Raw genomic sequence first — 16990 nt, 5'->3', positions numbered from 1 at the left:
CGTTACTCAACGTAAATATTAGTATATTTCGTACATTATTGTGTAATTTTTACCCGAGACGGTGATTGTAAAAGCAAGGTCGTTGGTAATTTGCCTTTTAATAAACAAACAAACTAGAGATGTGCCCTCACTGGAGAAATATTAGAAAAAATGCTTACCAATAAATCGGTTTATTATTATTAATTATTGATAGGTAGAATAGGTTGTTCGTAAACTATGCGCCGCAGTACCGTGCAATGAAATGAGGGACACTGTGGTATTGATATAGGCTACTGTCATTCTTAAATCGTGGAATTTGACGTGGTAATCGGTCAGTGTCGAAGATATATAAATTGTGATAGAAGATTTTGATACCATATGATCTCAGTCTGTATTTCATACTTGCGTGAAACTGATTCAGCGCCAATGTTGTCGAAATAATGAGAAAAATATTCTTCGAACAAAAATAACGCTGAAATGTGATCTACGAAGACGAACACACCCAAGTAACTGGGTTTCTTTAAGTTTATTTCTTTCTTCCAAAATTTAGTCCCTTTTCTTGCAAAATGAAAACCTACAACCTGTTTTCCAGTCATTGACCGTGTCAGGGATGTAACGAATGAATCATATATATGAATCAATTTGCAACATTTTGCATTCTATAATGCTTATAGTCCCTGTAGAAGACCTCACAGTTACAAATTAAATTCATAACTTCACAATTTGGTTTCTTTAGGCCACCCAGATTTTTAAAAAAGTACGAATTTTCAGAACTTGTGTCAGAAAGCTCAGAGTTTAAAACCTGTCTGCATATAGACCTACCACATATCTTGATTTTCAATAATGCATTTGTTGTACTACCACCAACGTTAAACAAATTATTTTTGTCATATGAAGTTCAGTTTTGACAAATATTGTAACTGTGGTGTTTGGATGTTGAACTCCTGTTGTCGGACTTTGGGGGCAGAACTGAATATTGAATGATCAATGTGACTGAATTAACAGGTGTAGTAACGTCAGTGGGAACTGGATGCAGGTGTAAGTCAGCAGATGAAGTAGGAGGTGTAGCAGAGGCAGTGGAGGCGTATTGCAGACCAGAAGGGAATCTTAACAACCTGTATCCCGCAGTAGAGACATTATTGCAATTAGGTGCAGAACAACCCACCATTATGTAATAAATATCCACACAAATATAGCACTATTCTGTCCCTGCACGCGGTGATTAAAGCAGTACGTTCAATGGGACGAAGCGAGCGCTCGTAGGAGGATCTTAGAGTTTGATGACATGGCTCATTGCGCATGTATGAACTAAAATGGCGGCTAAGCATACCCATCTTATAGAGCCTGTCCACACCGCTTCGTCATTTCGATAGTGGTGGCAGCACGTAGTCATTTGTTTTCCGTTCGTCAGTATCTATGAAAAAAATAGTTGGAAACAGTTTCGCCAGGAAGAACTCGTGAATAGACCTGCGAATTACTCCAATAGTGAATTAATCCACTTGAATACTCGGCCGTCCGCCCTTAGACGGGGTCGATAAATCAGCACACGAATTTTCCGCATTTTCCGTTTTAACTTTCTGCACTGTTCGGAGCGAAATACCAAGACAATCTGCCACTCGTTGGCACACAGGATATCGGTTTTCATGTAGCCTTTCTTCCTCTAGCTTGAAAAAACAAATTGCACATACAATCGTACTATTTCACCTTCCGTAAGTCCGGCTCCATGGTTAAATTGTTAGCGTGCTGGCCTTTGGTCACAGAGGTCCCGGGTTCGATTCCCGCAGGGTGGAGAATTTTAACCATAATTAGTTAATTTCTCTGGCACGGGGTCTGGGTGTATGTGTCGTCCTCATCATCATTTCATCCTCATCAAGACGCGCAAGTAGCCTACGGAAGTCAAATCAAAAGACTTGCATCTGGCGAGCCGAAGTTGTCCTCGGACACTCGCGGCACTAAAAGCCATACGCCATTTCATTTTTATGAAAAACATGCGGTTCAAACTCAGATTGAAACGAAAAATTAATTTTGGTAAACCGAGATAATAAATTCTGTGGTGAATACGGAAGTGAGCGTTATCTGAGGTAATGACATTATCCGAGTTTTGGAAATGTAGGATAACAGCAAAAGTAACTGACGTTGCTCAATATGGGCCTTAACGTTCTATCACCTTCACTTGGTCCGAAGCGGATCCTGCGTCATGACATTTGACGTCAATTTTTTCGAAAACGAAAGCACCTTTCTGCACGAGCTACTGTTGAGTGTCCCCCAACAGGTACATTGAAGCTCGCTGAATTCGATTGGACGCAGTGCCCGGCCTCTCCTTCTTAGATAGGGTCACATACTCACTGAAACGCAGATCGCCTACAAGCCGTCAACTTGAAATATACCTGCACCAGGCCTCTAAGGAACACCATTATTAAATCAATTTTTAAAGTGTGTAATAAAGCGTTTTGTATATTACTTATCTGATAGTAAGTTGTGATCAACCAGAAAGTGCTTTTTATTGTATGATACAATGATTATAATTTTTTCAGAAGGTCGGTCTTGACCCCGCAGCATCCGACTAGGTTACCAACCAATCGAGTGAATTCCGGCAAATAACGGATAATGCAACGATGAATTGGATTTAAGGTACGAAAAATAAGCATCCGTTTAATGTAATGTCACATTCACAGGAAAGAAGTGTTAAATTCTAATATTCTCAATTGATGGTTAGAAGAACAGGATGCTAATATGGAGTACAGTATTATGTAAGTCGTGATGGATATGCTCCAGTAATTTTAATTCATCACCATATACGAAGCAAAAAATCTAATTTGCATTTGCTAAATACAATGTACTAAAACACAATGCAAATGAGTGAGTCATGTGATGTCACTGATTATTATGAAACAACGGTATAAACTTGGGGGTAACGGTAGACGCATTAAGACAAAAGACAATTGTTATTTAAGGCAATAAGAACAAATAACACAAGGAAGCTCAAGAACAGCATGGAACACAATCTGAATATCGAACCTCGAAATAAATAAATAAATAAATAAATGGTAATAACTTTCACTAAAATTCGAGAATAACGATTGAACAATTATAAAGTCGGAAAAGGCAAAGACAAAATCAGTTCTCGATAATATGAATGTGTTAGTAAAGAATATTCACGGTGGAAATGCACAAAAGTATAGAAAATTTGCTCAGGAAGGAGAGACCGTAGGGAAATATATACACAAATTAACCGAGTGAAATACTGTATAATCTGACTTTTGAAGCTACTTTACGAATATTTGAACTCTAATTTTATCTATCAGCCCAGCTTCTTGTCACGGTTCTGGGTTGATTCCTGGCCGGTATGGGGATTTTAGCCACACATGGTCAGTACCTCTGACCCCCGGGTTGGGTGTTGTGTTAGTCTTAAAACACTTCTCTTCATCTACGTGCAACACCTCATACAACAAACCACCACAGAAAGGTGCAATTGAATATATCCGTAAAACTGGGTCAAATGTACACCACGAGAAATGTCGGGAAAAAGAAAAAAAAAAGGAAGAAGTGGAAGAAAAAGAAGATATGTTAAATATATCAGAGCATTTTGATTTTATTGGTGTTCATCATCATATACAAAAAAAACCACATGGCTGACTCGCTCACTGACTTTTATGTTTACCCACTTCCAGATAAGATAGAAACTTGAAATTTGGCAGGCTTATAGCTTTTATCCTGTAACCCAAGAACATCCCAAAAGGTTCAAATTGTTTAATATTTTTACCCCCGAAAAAAGTAAAAATGCGACGCAACTTTAAAGTCGGCACAGACCTTTCTTTGGAGGTTTATTGCGGCTAAATGGTAAGTCGTATCCAGTTTGGGTTGTTTCAGCAACATCTGACTTTGAGAGATATACATGTTTGGTCCTATGACTTTTTGTCGTATCTCCACCGATTATACCTTAGATGGAGCTACATTTTTCTGACTTTTGGTAAATTTTGTTCATAATAATAATAATAATAATAATAATAATAATAATAATAATAATAATAATAATAATAATAATAATAATAATATAATAATAATAATAATAATAACAAGGTACCCAGATGAAGAGATTTTTGAATCAGAAGGCTACCGATTTTTCAAGAGCAAAGCGCAAAGAGGAATCCTCAATGGAGCTGTGATGCTTGTAACCGCGTTTGCTGTTAGAACCAAGATCCTTAAATCGGTTGCAAATTTCGAACCTGTGAATGACAGATTTTCTATACTCACAATTAAATGCGTGAACAAAACCTACGCCCTAGTTAACGCACATGCTCCTACAAACGATAAGAACAAGTCTGATCCAGACGAAGTTGATAATTTCTGGGACCTACTGGATGAAAAATTAAACAAAATCCCCAAACACCATGTCAAGCTTCTTTTGGGTGACTTTAATGCCCAACTAGGTTGTGAACAGAAGTACAAGAAAGTTATAGGAAATCACCCTGCTCACAAAAGAACCAATCCCAACGGCAAAAGACTGGTGTCCATTTGCGAAAATCACAACCTGCAGGTCATGTCGACCCACTTTCGCCATCTACCCAGAAAGCAAATGACTTGGCGTTCTTCCGTCCAAGCTCTCGGAGAGTTCCAAAGTGATCATGTTGCAATCTCCAGGAGAAACAGCCCTGAAATTATGAATGTCAAGGTAAAGAAAGGCATCAATGTGGCCTCAGATCATTATATGTCTCTTATCAAATTCAAACCAATTCCCGCAAACACAAGGAAGACAACCAAACAGATCACACGCTTCGACAATGATAAACTTCGGCAAAGGGTCGAGGAGTTCCAGGAGAAGGCTAGACCAAATGACTGTGACTTTAACAACGCCAAAAGTCTCCTTGTTGAGGCCGCCAAAGACGTTGCAGAAATCAAGAGAAGCAAAAAGCATGCCTGGTGGAATAGTACCTGCGAATCAGTCCTCCAAGAAAGACTCAGTACAGTACAGTACAGTACTACTCTACGAAATCAGAAAATGATTGGGAAACCTACAAAAACCAACGTGCCCAAGCAGCTAGGGTGTTCAGAACTGAGAAACGTAAATACGAAAAAATCTCTCATTGAAAAGATAGAACAAAACTTTAGGAAGAATGAAAGCAGAGAGTACTACAGAGCCTTCAAACGCAAACTCACTGGCTATAAACCATCATCTCTATGCTTTGAGCGAAAGGACGGCACACTAGCGACGTCAAATGAAGAAAATTGCAGCATTCTGGCAGATTACTTCAAGAATTTACTTAATTGCTCTAAACCGCAAAGCGCCATTGAGACCAAGGAACCCTTACTCAAGTAGCCAGATTCCAGACCACCCGACAGAGATGAAATCAAGCGCCACATTGCCCGTCTCAAAAATAACAAAGCGCCGGGGGAAGACTCAGTAGTAGCAGAACTATGGAAATATGCCCCAGAGGAATCACTTGATATCTTGCAAAAGCAAATAGAAGAAATTTGGAACAAGGAGACCCTACCCGAAGATTGGAAAATAGCTTTGATCCATCCATTACACAAAAAAGGCAGCATGAAGAACATCAACAACTACAGAGGAATATCTTTGCTACCCGTGACTTACAAAATTCTATCACTTGCCATCCTGGAGCGTTTGGAAGCACAAGTCGAACATCAAATAGGCGAATACCAAGGAGGGTTCAGGAAAGGTCGCTCAACAGCCGAACAGATCCAAAATCTCAAAACGATCATCAGATATTGCACACTAAGGTCCAAGCAGTATGTGTCTGTCTTTGTGGACTTTAAGAAAGCGTACGACTCCATTGACCGGGAAGTCCTGCTAAACATCTTAAATGAATTTGGAGTTGATTTGAAACTGCTGGCTTTAATTAGTGCCACCCTGACCGATACAAAGTCGAAGGTGAAGTTCCACGGATGTCTCTCGCATTCCTTTGACATCAAAACAGGAGTCCGACAAGGTGATGGGCTATCCCCGACACTCTTCAACTGTGTTCTTGAAAAGATCATCAGAACCTGGCGGGTGAGATTACAGGAAACCAACTACAGCCCATTGAGAATAGGAACCAAATCCAAGGGGATCGCAACAGACTGCTTAGCATTTGCCGATGATATTGCTGTTCTCTCAAACGACGTAGAAACCGCTAGAGCTCAAGTTGAAATTTTAAAGGAAATTGCCGAACAAACTGGTTTGCAGATATCGTTTGAGAAAACAGAAGTAATGACTAACATCAAAGAGGCTCCACCAAAACTCCATACAAAATACGGGGACATCACCCGAGTAGACAAATTCAAATACCTGGGTGAGATCATCATGAAAAATGGACTGGACAAAGAAGCACTTCAGGAGCGAGTACGCAAACTGGAAATAGCCTACCAAACATTCCGCACAATCTACAACAAAAAATGCCTTTCCCAAAACACCAAGATACGTCACTATGAAACAGTTCTGAAGCCAGTAGTTCTATATGCAGCCGAAACCCTGTCTCTAAATGCCAACAAAGGACTCCTTGAAGAACTGGAGAAAAGAGAACGCAAAATTGTGAGAGGAATCTTGGGATCAAAGTACAGAAATGGAATCCATCAAAAGAGATCCAACAAGGAAGTCTACAGCAAAATAGAGAAAATTACCGACACAATCAGAACAAGATGGGCGCGATTTTACGGTCATCTGAAAAGAATGGACGGAAGAAAGTTAACTAAAGAAATATTTCACTTTTTTGATTCAAACCCCAAAACCACAATTCCCTGGTTTAGAAATACCAAAGAAGACCTGCAAATGCAACATATCTCAGCTGAAGACGCCCTTAACAGAGATCTCTTCCGCAAGAAAATATTGACGAACGGGCTAAACCGAGATGAGCAACCAAAGAGAAGACACGGTGCCCCTTGGACACAGGAGCGTAAGCAGGCCCATTCACGAAGAATGAGGGAAATTTGGGCTCTAAAGCAGGCCAAGTTAAGTGTCAAATGCAACAAGACTTAACGTGGTCCTTGATGGCCCCAGCGAATTATATATATAAATAATAATAATAATAATAATAATAATAATAATAATAATAATAATAATAATAATAATAATGTGCCGTTTCACAGTTCTTTATAAGAGCTGTAGTAACAAAGATGGAGTCTCTGCGGTCAAATGTCAAATAAAATGCATTTAACGTCAGTACGGGCCGAATTGTAAGTCTTTTCGTCGGTCGGTTACGGTAATGGCCGCGTATAGAAGGCGCAGAAAAAAATGACAGATGGACATTATTTGAAACCATTATTCAAGAAAAAAAATGCTCATCATTTATTATATAATCTGACTTCTATGTGTTAAGAAGACGCAAGACTCGATTTAAAAAGGATTATCCAGCGGAGCTAAATACTAGGAACTGGAAGACGAAAATTAATTCGCGACTACACGCTAATCTGCGGAGATCAAGATTTAAACGCCGCGCGGGAGATTAAATACGTAAAAAGAAGAGATAAAATATACTACAGTGGAACTACGTCACGCAGTGGCGCAAGCCCTCGGTGAAATTTTCCCGATACCGTTTAACATTGAAAGACACCTACGGACCAGTGATTGAATGCATGTAGGCTAATAAAAAGGTAGCGGAAAGAAATTTATTTTCAAATCAGAATATACAGAACATCTGTCTTAGACGATTTTGAACTATTTATTTGGATCAACTGTACCCCAGTAAAAACTATGCAATCTGAGCAACGCAAGAGCTATATTAATTGGAAGATGTCAGCAATGAGTCAAACATTCTATCATTGTTCTGTTTCATACGCACGAGTCTTCACCATGGGTCTGTAAGGAAGCAAGGCGATGCTGCTTGGATCCTGACGAGGCGAGACGATGTTGGCTGTCCCGGATGACCAGTGATCAATGTTGAGAAGCTACGATGTACCCGACCACTTGTGGAGGAACCAGATGACGAGATCCTAGTCTCAGATGACCGGAGATGAGGAAACGCCGAGACCATCTTGAGCAAAGCTAAGTCCATTATCCAAGTCGTTTTCGTAAGTAAGAGTATATTATTTCTTTTATTGCATGTTGATGTTTGTTTGTGCGAAGACAGTGCGTAGATAAACATCTAGCTGAGATGATTGGAAGTAGGTACTCATCCGTATGAAACGTCAATTCCATTTGTAGGCGTGGTCACCAAGTGATTTTCCGATCGCAATGTTTTCCAGTGATATGTGAGGAGAGATAGCTAGAGTTATTATTATTATCAGTGAAGTGTAAAGAGTGAAATTGGCATTAATACCTGCGTGTCCTAGATTTAACCAATGTCAATCAGTTCGAGATCATACATAGGAAGTGTTTTATGTAGGAATATGGCAGTAGACTACTCCAAGTTCACGTTAAATTTGGCACTATGACAGTAGTAAGTAAGGTAGGCATTTTAGGAATGTCACGGCACGTTGATGTGCAAGTCAAGGTAATGATCTACGTATGATGAAGTGATAGAGTGGCTTTATATGAAATATGAGTAGTAATTGACGCGTCATGGATATGATATAGAGTTGTTAATGATGTATGATGGTTGTAGTTATTGTTTTCTTCGAGAGAGATAGTCATAGTTGTACGGAGTAAGGTCTCGTGACTTCAAATGATGTAGCGGAGAAGGTCACTGAATTCTCGCCAATTCCACGCAATGATTCTGGATCCTACGCATTTTTCCTAGTTCAGGATGTGATCTCGAGACGTGTAGTGCAACGTTTTTATCCATATTAGGTTACCTAGAGAAGCATATATGTACTCTAGATAAGATTTGAGCCTTCACTGATTTACTTAGGATGATCTTGAAAACTCTCACTGTATATATAATTACATTTCTGGACAAATTTCAACCTAAAGGCCGATCACTGGTGACCTAGATTTTCAAAGGAGAATCATTTTTCTTTTAGATGGAGATAGTGTCATACGATTAAGTAGATTTTCCATTGGTAGTATGTGTTATAATAACTCTGTATGATAAGTGTGGTGACGTTTCTTACTACTTCGTACGCACGTAGTCTATGTCAATAAGCTAAGGTCATGTTACCTTAAGTTCATAAATTAAATCTTGCGAGAATGTTACTTGTAGGGTGATTACGGCTTACAATGGACGTAGCTTAGCTCATGATGTGTGACACCAGGAAATATGAGCGTCTAAGAAGCAACTAAGTAGGCAGAAATGAGTGTTTAAAATGTAAAACATATACGAGTGTACTTGTCAAAACAATGCAAGAAGAGCTTTATAATAGCCTTATTGATAGTCTTAAAACTGCAGCCAGACAGTCAGTCAGTGAAAATTTAATGTGACAGTTTTTAGAGTAGGTATTAGGTGTTAATTAACAGAATCTAATGCGGATCCCAAGAATAATTGACTCAAACAACTTGAACTCCATTTCTTGACTGAGCATTAACTCAGAAATTCCATTTGCGTTTCTTTATTTTCTCAAGAGAGTACACTAGAAAGACTGTAAATAATAGTTAATAGGATTTTTATTTTCTTCTCTGAGGATGCATCCTATATTCTTAATGTACTTAATTTTAATGTTTATTTTCTTGCCAAGAAGGCACTTGTAAATACCATTATCTGTGTTCAATTTAATTTATTTGGTCATCACCCAGCTCTGTAGGTGAATTATATACGAAGGAAAACGTAGCTTTTTCAAGAATTTCCCAGACGTTACATGTAATTTATGCTAATAATTGATGATTTCGGAGATGAATGAGTTTAGGAAAGGAAGCAATTTAAGCCGAGAAGGCATTCATTTAGGTTGAAGTCGGAAGATGTGATTTCTCTAAAAGTTGTTGACGAACATGAATTATTAGGTTGACAATGAGTCACTCATTACAAGAGCTACTACATTAGTAAAAATTTGAGATAATTTCCTGAATATTTGATTTAATATTTAAATAAATATGGAATAGTGAAACCTAAACACTCTTTCTCTGTGTTCTTAGAATAAGAATTAGTTGTAAGACTGTAGTAGTAACAAGCGACGACAATTTCCATAAGAGTTAATGAGAATGGTACCTAACTAGATACGAGTAAGAGACGTCTTTCTGCGTTAGTTAGAGACTACCGTTGATCGACCTGGACGTTTTTCTGTTACGGAACTCACACCCGTAGAACTTAGTTACCAGATTTATCGAAGTTAGAGCTAGTCAGGATCTCTTGTGTCCATGCCTGGACGCGGGAACGGCGCAATAATAATAATTTCGTGTGGATGTTTCTAGCCGAGTGCAGCCCATGAAAGTCAGACCCTCCGATGAGGGTGGGCGGCGTCTGCCATGTGTACGTAAATGCGTGTTATTGTGGTGGAGGATAGTGTTGTGTGTGGTGTGAGAGTTGCAGGGATGTTGGGGACAGCACGAAAACCCAGCCCGCGGGCCACTGGAATTAACCAATGAAGGTTAAAGTCCCCGACCCGGCCGGGAATCGAACCCGGGACCCTCTGAATTGAAGGCCAGCACGCTGACCATTCAGCCAACGAGTCGGACATTTTGTCCATTTTCCACACATGATTAAATGTTGAAACAATTGTGGACAGGCATTGGCACATAAAACTTTCATAAGCGTGCCAAATTCGATTATTTTAGCTGCCATATAAGTGCGAAAAATATACAAGCGAAAATTAACATCCCCATAAAAAGAAAGCTGACTGGTGATTTGGGGGTGGAGCCACCAACGAGCAAAGCGAGTCTCCATATAAAATGTAAAGTGATGATCCTGATAGAAACAAATGCCTTGGGGCTGGAGGGCTCATACTCTCTGACCTACTGACATGGCAATATCAGCTTAACGATCACAATGATAATTTACTCGACCAGGTGCGACCTTTTGCATCAGAAAGCCCCTCAACTATCCTTGCGAGACCTCAGTCCAATCTCCTAATCGAATAATAGTTGTGCACCAGAGCCGAAGATGGAACTTGGATACACTAGTCATTTTGAGAGCAACTTCGTAAGTATAAGTTGGTCCAGAGATGTAAAATTTAATTTAATAATCAAATGATAACAATAAATAATTTTATTTTCTTTACGTCCCATTAACTACTTTTAAGGTTTTCAGAGACGCAAAGGTGCCGGAATTCAGTACCACAGGTGTTCTTTTACGTGTCAGTAAATCTACCGACACGAGGCTGACGTATTTGAGTACCTTCAAATACCACCGAACTGAGCCAGGATAGAACCTGCCAAGTTAGGGTCAGAAGGCCAGCGCCTCGATCGTCTAAGCCACACAGCTCGGCGTAATACAGTAAAATGAATCTTGCTGCTTCTTGTGACTATAAATATCATCAAATACTTTTTGCTATTTTTTTAAACTAACAGATCCAAGATTTTTCGCGACGGAAGGATGGGAAAGGGCTAGGATTTGGAAGGTAGCGGCAGTGGCCTTAATTAAGGTAAGCCCCAGCATTTTCTCGGTATGAAGTGGGAAACTACGGAAAACCATCTTCAGGGCTGCCGATGGTGGGATTCTAATACACTATCACCCGAATGAAAGCTCACAGCTGCGCGCCCCTAACCGCACGGCCACCTCGCTCCGTAAATATACAGATCATGAGATAATAGAGATATAATTTTACTTGGAATCTGGACGTCAATGACGTGGAAGTTTGTCATACTGTATATTAACCTGGATTCGAAGGCCGCCTTTGTGAGGATTTGGTAACTGTGACAGGGAGTCAGAACGCGCATTTGTGTACTGCAGTGGCCTAACCATGTTGGATTTTTGAAATGAAAAGTCAAATCTCTGTGGATCAGATTCCACGTAAAACTGGAGGTCCCGTGACTAAGATTACGATATCAACAACTACACGCTTGCTTGTTTCTCTTTAGATGTTCAGCAAAAATACGCGGGATAATACACCAAACATATCCTTACAGTAAATGAATGCCGAAATGTTTGACTTCTCTTGTCAAGAACAAGTCGCGATAAACGACTTCGTTTATGAAGGCTTAATTATTCAAGATCCACAAATAAAAATAATGTTTTTTTACAAGTGGCTTTACGTCGCACCGACACAGATAGGCCTCATGGTGACGATGGGATAGGAAGGGTCTAGGCGTGGGAAGGAAGCAGCCATGGGCGTAATGAATGTACAGCCTCAGTATTCGCCAAGTCTAAAAATGGGAAACCACGGAATACCACTTTCTGGGCAGCCGACAGTGGGACTCGAACCCCCTATCTCCCGATTGCATGCTGATAGCTCTGTGACCCAAATCGCGCAGCCAACATTTCTGTATATAATAATAATAATAATAATAATAATAATAATAATAATAATAATGATAATAATAATAATAATAATAATAATAATAATAATCTACCGCTTTTTCTCACACTAGTGGGGTCGCTTTTGCGAATTGTGTAACACATGTGGTTTTGGCCCAGTTATACGGCTGGATGCCCTTCCTGACGACAATCCTATGGAGGAATATAATCACTACCGTATTGCGTGTTTCTGTGGTGGTTGGTAGGTGGAGTGTTGTATGAATATGAAGAGGAAAGTGTTGGGACAAACACAAACACGCAGTCTCAGAGCCAGAAGAATAAATCAGGCGTGATTAAAATCCCCGACCCGGCCGGGAATCGGACCCGGGACCATCTTGCTGAAGGCTTCAACGCTGTCCATTAAGCCAAGGAGTCGTACATTATTATTATTATTATTATTATTATTATTATTATTATTATTATTATTATTATACCGGGCGTGTTGGCCGTGCGGTAAGAGGCGCGCAGCTGTGAGCTTCCATCCGGAAGATAGTGGGTTCGAAGCCCGCTGTCGGCAGCTTTGATGATGGTTTTCCATTTTTACACCAGGCAAATCTTGGGGCTGTACCTTAAATAAGGCCAAGGTCGCTTCCTTCCCACCCCCAGGTCTTTAGTATCCCAATGTAGCCGTAACATCTATCATTGTCGGCGCAACGTAAACAAATAATAATAATAATAATAATCATAATAATAATAAGGGTAAGAATATGATGTTGGTCTGGCGTTTTGAGCTTAAGACTGTGGGTACGATATCGGTCTAGTCCAGTTTCGTTTTGGTAGATGTACCGGTATGTAAAGAACCTCCCGTGGAACAAAATTCCAGCATCTCAGTGCCGCTGAGATCCGACAAAATTAGTTAGCGAGTTGTAAAAAAAATGTATTATCTATAATTGTTAATATCTATCAGTTTCATAAGACTCTAGTATGCTCGAATTTTGTTTACAAAAATAGTATAATATGATAGTAAATAATTATACTGTTTCTCGTCTCTTGTAGGCTAGTCCTAAACGCTGATCGACTGCGCTTGAATTCGAACTGGCAAGCTTGTATCTAGATGCGTCAGTTAAGGCTGAAATATTATGTTCAATTCGTTTCAGTTATACTGCATAATTTTTACTTTCAATTCCGAATTTCAGTGAAATGATAACGGCTGTCATCAAGGTTCAATTTATACGGGCAAGTTATCTGTATCAGTCCGTAAGCTGTACGCACGTTGTTCCCGGTGTAGGAAGTGTGACGGAGGGGGCGAGTCACGCATGTGTGTACACTCTCACTGCCTGTATACGGTATATAAGGAACTGGTGGGAAGTCCTCTAGCCAGTAGTCTCCTCTCGCAGCAGCCTCCAGCTCCTACACGTTCGCAGCCATGGCAGCACTCAAGGTACGGACGACACCCAGACAGTTTATTGCAGGGGCAGACATCCTCCTTAAGGATTAACAGCTATTTTTTTCAAAATGAGTTTTACTAAAAATACATTTTTAAATTTCAATTTTCGTCCTTTTATTTATGATAAATTGGGAACAAATATATTTAAATGAAATAAACAAAACATATACTATATTACTATTATTCTATTCGACCCTCAAGTTTGGAGGCATGTTAAAAAGTGAGCCTATTGTTAAAAAATATATATTTTTACAATTTTTTTACGTCGCGCTGGCACAGACAGTTCTTAAGGCGACGATGTGATAGGAAAGGCCTAGGAGTGGGAAGGAAGCGGCCGTGGCCTTAATTAAGGTACAGCCTAGTATGAAAATGGGAAACCACGGAAAACTATCTTCAGGGCTGCCGACAGCGGGGGTCGAACACACTGTGTCCCGGATGCAAGCTCACAGCTCCGCGCCCCTAACCGTATGGCGAAATCGCCCGGTACGAATATATTTAAATTTAATAAAATATATACTATAATATTATTCTACAGACTTAATATTTGAGCCTCAAGTGTTGTAGCATGTTGAAAATGGGCCTATTGTTAAAACGTCTCTTTTTTCTTTCATAATTTGCTTCACATCGCTTACATGCTTTACGTGCTTTTGGGGACGGCAGGATTGGAAATGGCTAGGAGCGGGAAGGAAGCGACCGTGGCCTTAATTCAGGATCAGAATGGTATTTGTCTGGTGTGAAAATGGGAAGCCACGGAAAACCATCTTCAGGACTGCCGACAGTGGGGCTCGAACCCACTATCTCGCGAGTCAAGCTGACAGTTACGTGACCCAAAGAAAAATCTGATTTATGAATATATTAAGATTCGTTAAAAGTGCTGTGAACCGTATCAATTTGCCTCTCGAATTTGTTTTTCTTGTGAACAGATACACTGGTGTCACAAAGTAACATTTACAGTTTTCATCTGTAAACCAGGTACAGTGCTCTGACTCATTTTTAAAACGATACGTTCTTTACCTCTTATTACTCACTGTTGACGTCGCACCACATTGAAAAGGAGCCGCGATGTCCACCGCAATATAAAATACTGGCAATCGCCGTCTGCTGTGCCGAGTGTTGCCAACTCGATTTTTACCCTGCCTTTGCTCTATGCATTTGGAATACACTACGACTGAACTGAGTTTCAGATTGCTCGGGTAATGAGCACTGCTTAACAGAGAAGTTTAATTTCTGAAAATACTACACATTCATCTTGTTATTTATAAAATAAAATATTTAAAATAAGTATAGGTACAAAATTTCAGACAGGTGTCTAAAATCTGTGTTGAGGGGACCATGGCGCCAGCAGGCACCGCGTTGCCGGTCTCTGGTTTAGTGGATCCAAGAGAGTATTTCAACTACTGTACCATTCAAGCCCGTTGATAATAAATTGGAAACGATGTTAGAAATGTATCAGTTCTCAACACTCCAAGGGGGTCACCGATTTAAATTTTAAATTTAATTACCTTTCTTGTAGCCTCCTTGGCTCAGGCGGCAGCGCACCGGCCTCTCACCGCTATATTCCGTAGTTCAAATCCCGGTCACTCCATGTGAGATCTGTGTTGGACAAAGCGGTGGGGGGGGGGGGGGCAGGTGTTTTTTTAGTTGCTTTACGTCGCACCGACACGGATAGGTCTTATGGCGACGATCGGACAAGGAAAGGCTAGGAGTGGGAAGGAAGCGACCGTGGCCTTGATTAAGGTACAGCTCCAGCATTTGCCTGGTGTGAAAATGGGAAACCACGGAAAACCATTTTCAGGGCTGCCGACAGTGGGGTTCGAACCTACTATCTCCCGAATACTGGATACTGGCCGCACTTAAGCGTCTGCAGCTATCGAGCTCGGTACCAGGATTTTCCTTCAGGTACTCCGGTTTTCTCTGTCATTTTTTCACTCCAACTACTCTCTCCATTATCATTTAATTTCATCTGTCAGTCATCAATCATTGCCCTAGGGGAGTGCGACAGGCTTCGGCAGCCGGCACAATTCCTATCTTCACCACTAGATAAGGGCTTCCTTCATTCCATTCCTGACCCGGTCGAATGACTGCAAACAAGCTGCGGATTTTCATTTCATTTCACTTACTTTTCTACAACGCACCATTTGCTAATAATAATAATGTTATTTGCTTTACGTCCCACTAACTACTTTTTAAGGTCTTCGGAGACGCCGAGGTGCCGCAATTTAGTCCCGCAGGAGTTCTTTTACGTGCCAGTAAATCTACCGACACGGGGCTGTCGTATTTGAGCACCTTCAAATACCACCGGACTGAGCCAGGATCGAACCTGCCAAGTTGGGGTTAGAAGACCAGCGCCTTAACCGTCTGAGCCACTCAGCCCGGCGCACCATTTGCTTTTCTCCTTTGACGTCCCCTAACTTATTACACCTAAGTGAACTCTTTTGGCCACAGTTCTTCAAACATTTTAAGAACCATGTTCGAAGTCTCAATTAGTAAATTTGTTACTGAATTTTATACAGTGAAGTGTACTGATGCTAAGTTACTACTTAGCTGGTCAGAAAGAAACAAAATTGTCATCATTAACATACTGTAGTTGTAGGTTAGTGCAGAATTTTTATTTAAATTCTAAGGTTCTTAAACTAATCCGCTACAAGGCGTATATGAACTCTGTAATGCTTGCTGCAGTTCAGGAGAGCTATGGTGCCAGTGAGCACGCTGGTATGACGTCATAGACCACAGTGGTTGGTGACTGTATAGTCCGCACACTTTATGTTGGTGCATTTGTGTACGGGGGTGAGGAGTAAGGAGGGAGGTGTCCCGGTATCGATAGTGCTACCAACCGAAGGAAAATGAAATCTGAATTGAATCTAGAATATGATCGATCGATACGAAGTTTCTAAACCGTTATCATCTTAAGCCAACAACTATGTCACATACACATTATATAACATTATAAAACATTTCTCGATGCGAATCTTGTTCCTAGCATGAATTCTATACTTTGGCTTTGTTGTGTAAACAACAACAGTACTAGTACGTAAAGTGTACGCCAGATGTCGCACAACGATGCTTAAGCGATTCATAGTTTGTGTTTCAAAGGTTGTCAGTACGAATCTCGAAGATCGCCGAGGTCGACCGATTCAGCACTAGGGTGTAAATGCACCAACATAAAGTGTGCGGATAATATGTGGTATTTATCAATTAAATAATTAGGTTCGTAGAAGGTCAAAAGCCTAATTTTAAGATAGCTCTCCATCCATTAACTCCGATAATGCATCGCTTACATGTTATCGATATTGTATTATGGATGTTAGGGACATTAATGCTAAAAGTTCCATGTATTTTTATAGGTTATGTGTAAGTGAGCAGTGCC

The 16990-nt window shown here is 40.2% G+C and overlaps 2 protein-coding genes across 2 annotated transcripts in view; one reads left to right on the top strand and one right to left on the bottom strand.

The window, feature by feature from the left end:
• LOC136871551 (uncharacterized) overlaps positions 1 to 16990 on the bottom strand; it is a 209331-nt gene that overhangs the window by 159605 nt on the left and 32736 nt on the right. The gene's annotated exons all lie outside the window — the stretch shown is intronic.
• The window catches only part of LOC136883329 (adult-specific cuticular protein ACP-20-like), a 28434-nt gene continuing 25016 nt past the window's right edge, over positions 13573 to 16990 (top strand). The window contains exon 1 of the mRNA XM_067155602.2: positions 13573 to 13617. Within this exon, the coding sequence (XP_067011703.2) occupies positions 13603 to 13617 (15 nt within the window). The 5' untranslated portion in view covers positions 13573 to 13602. The remainder of the gene's footprint in view (positions 13618 to 16990) is intronic.

Source organism: Anabrus simplex, chromosome 1 (genome assembly GCF_040414725.1).
Source record: "Anabrus simplex isolate iqAnaSimp1 chromosome 1, ASM4041472v1, whole genome shotgun sequence".
Lineage (NCBI taxonomy): Eukaryota > Metazoa > Arthropoda > Insecta > Orthoptera > Tettigoniidae > Anabrus > Anabrus simplex.
This window is presented reverse-complemented; position numbering and strand designations above follow the sequence as displayed.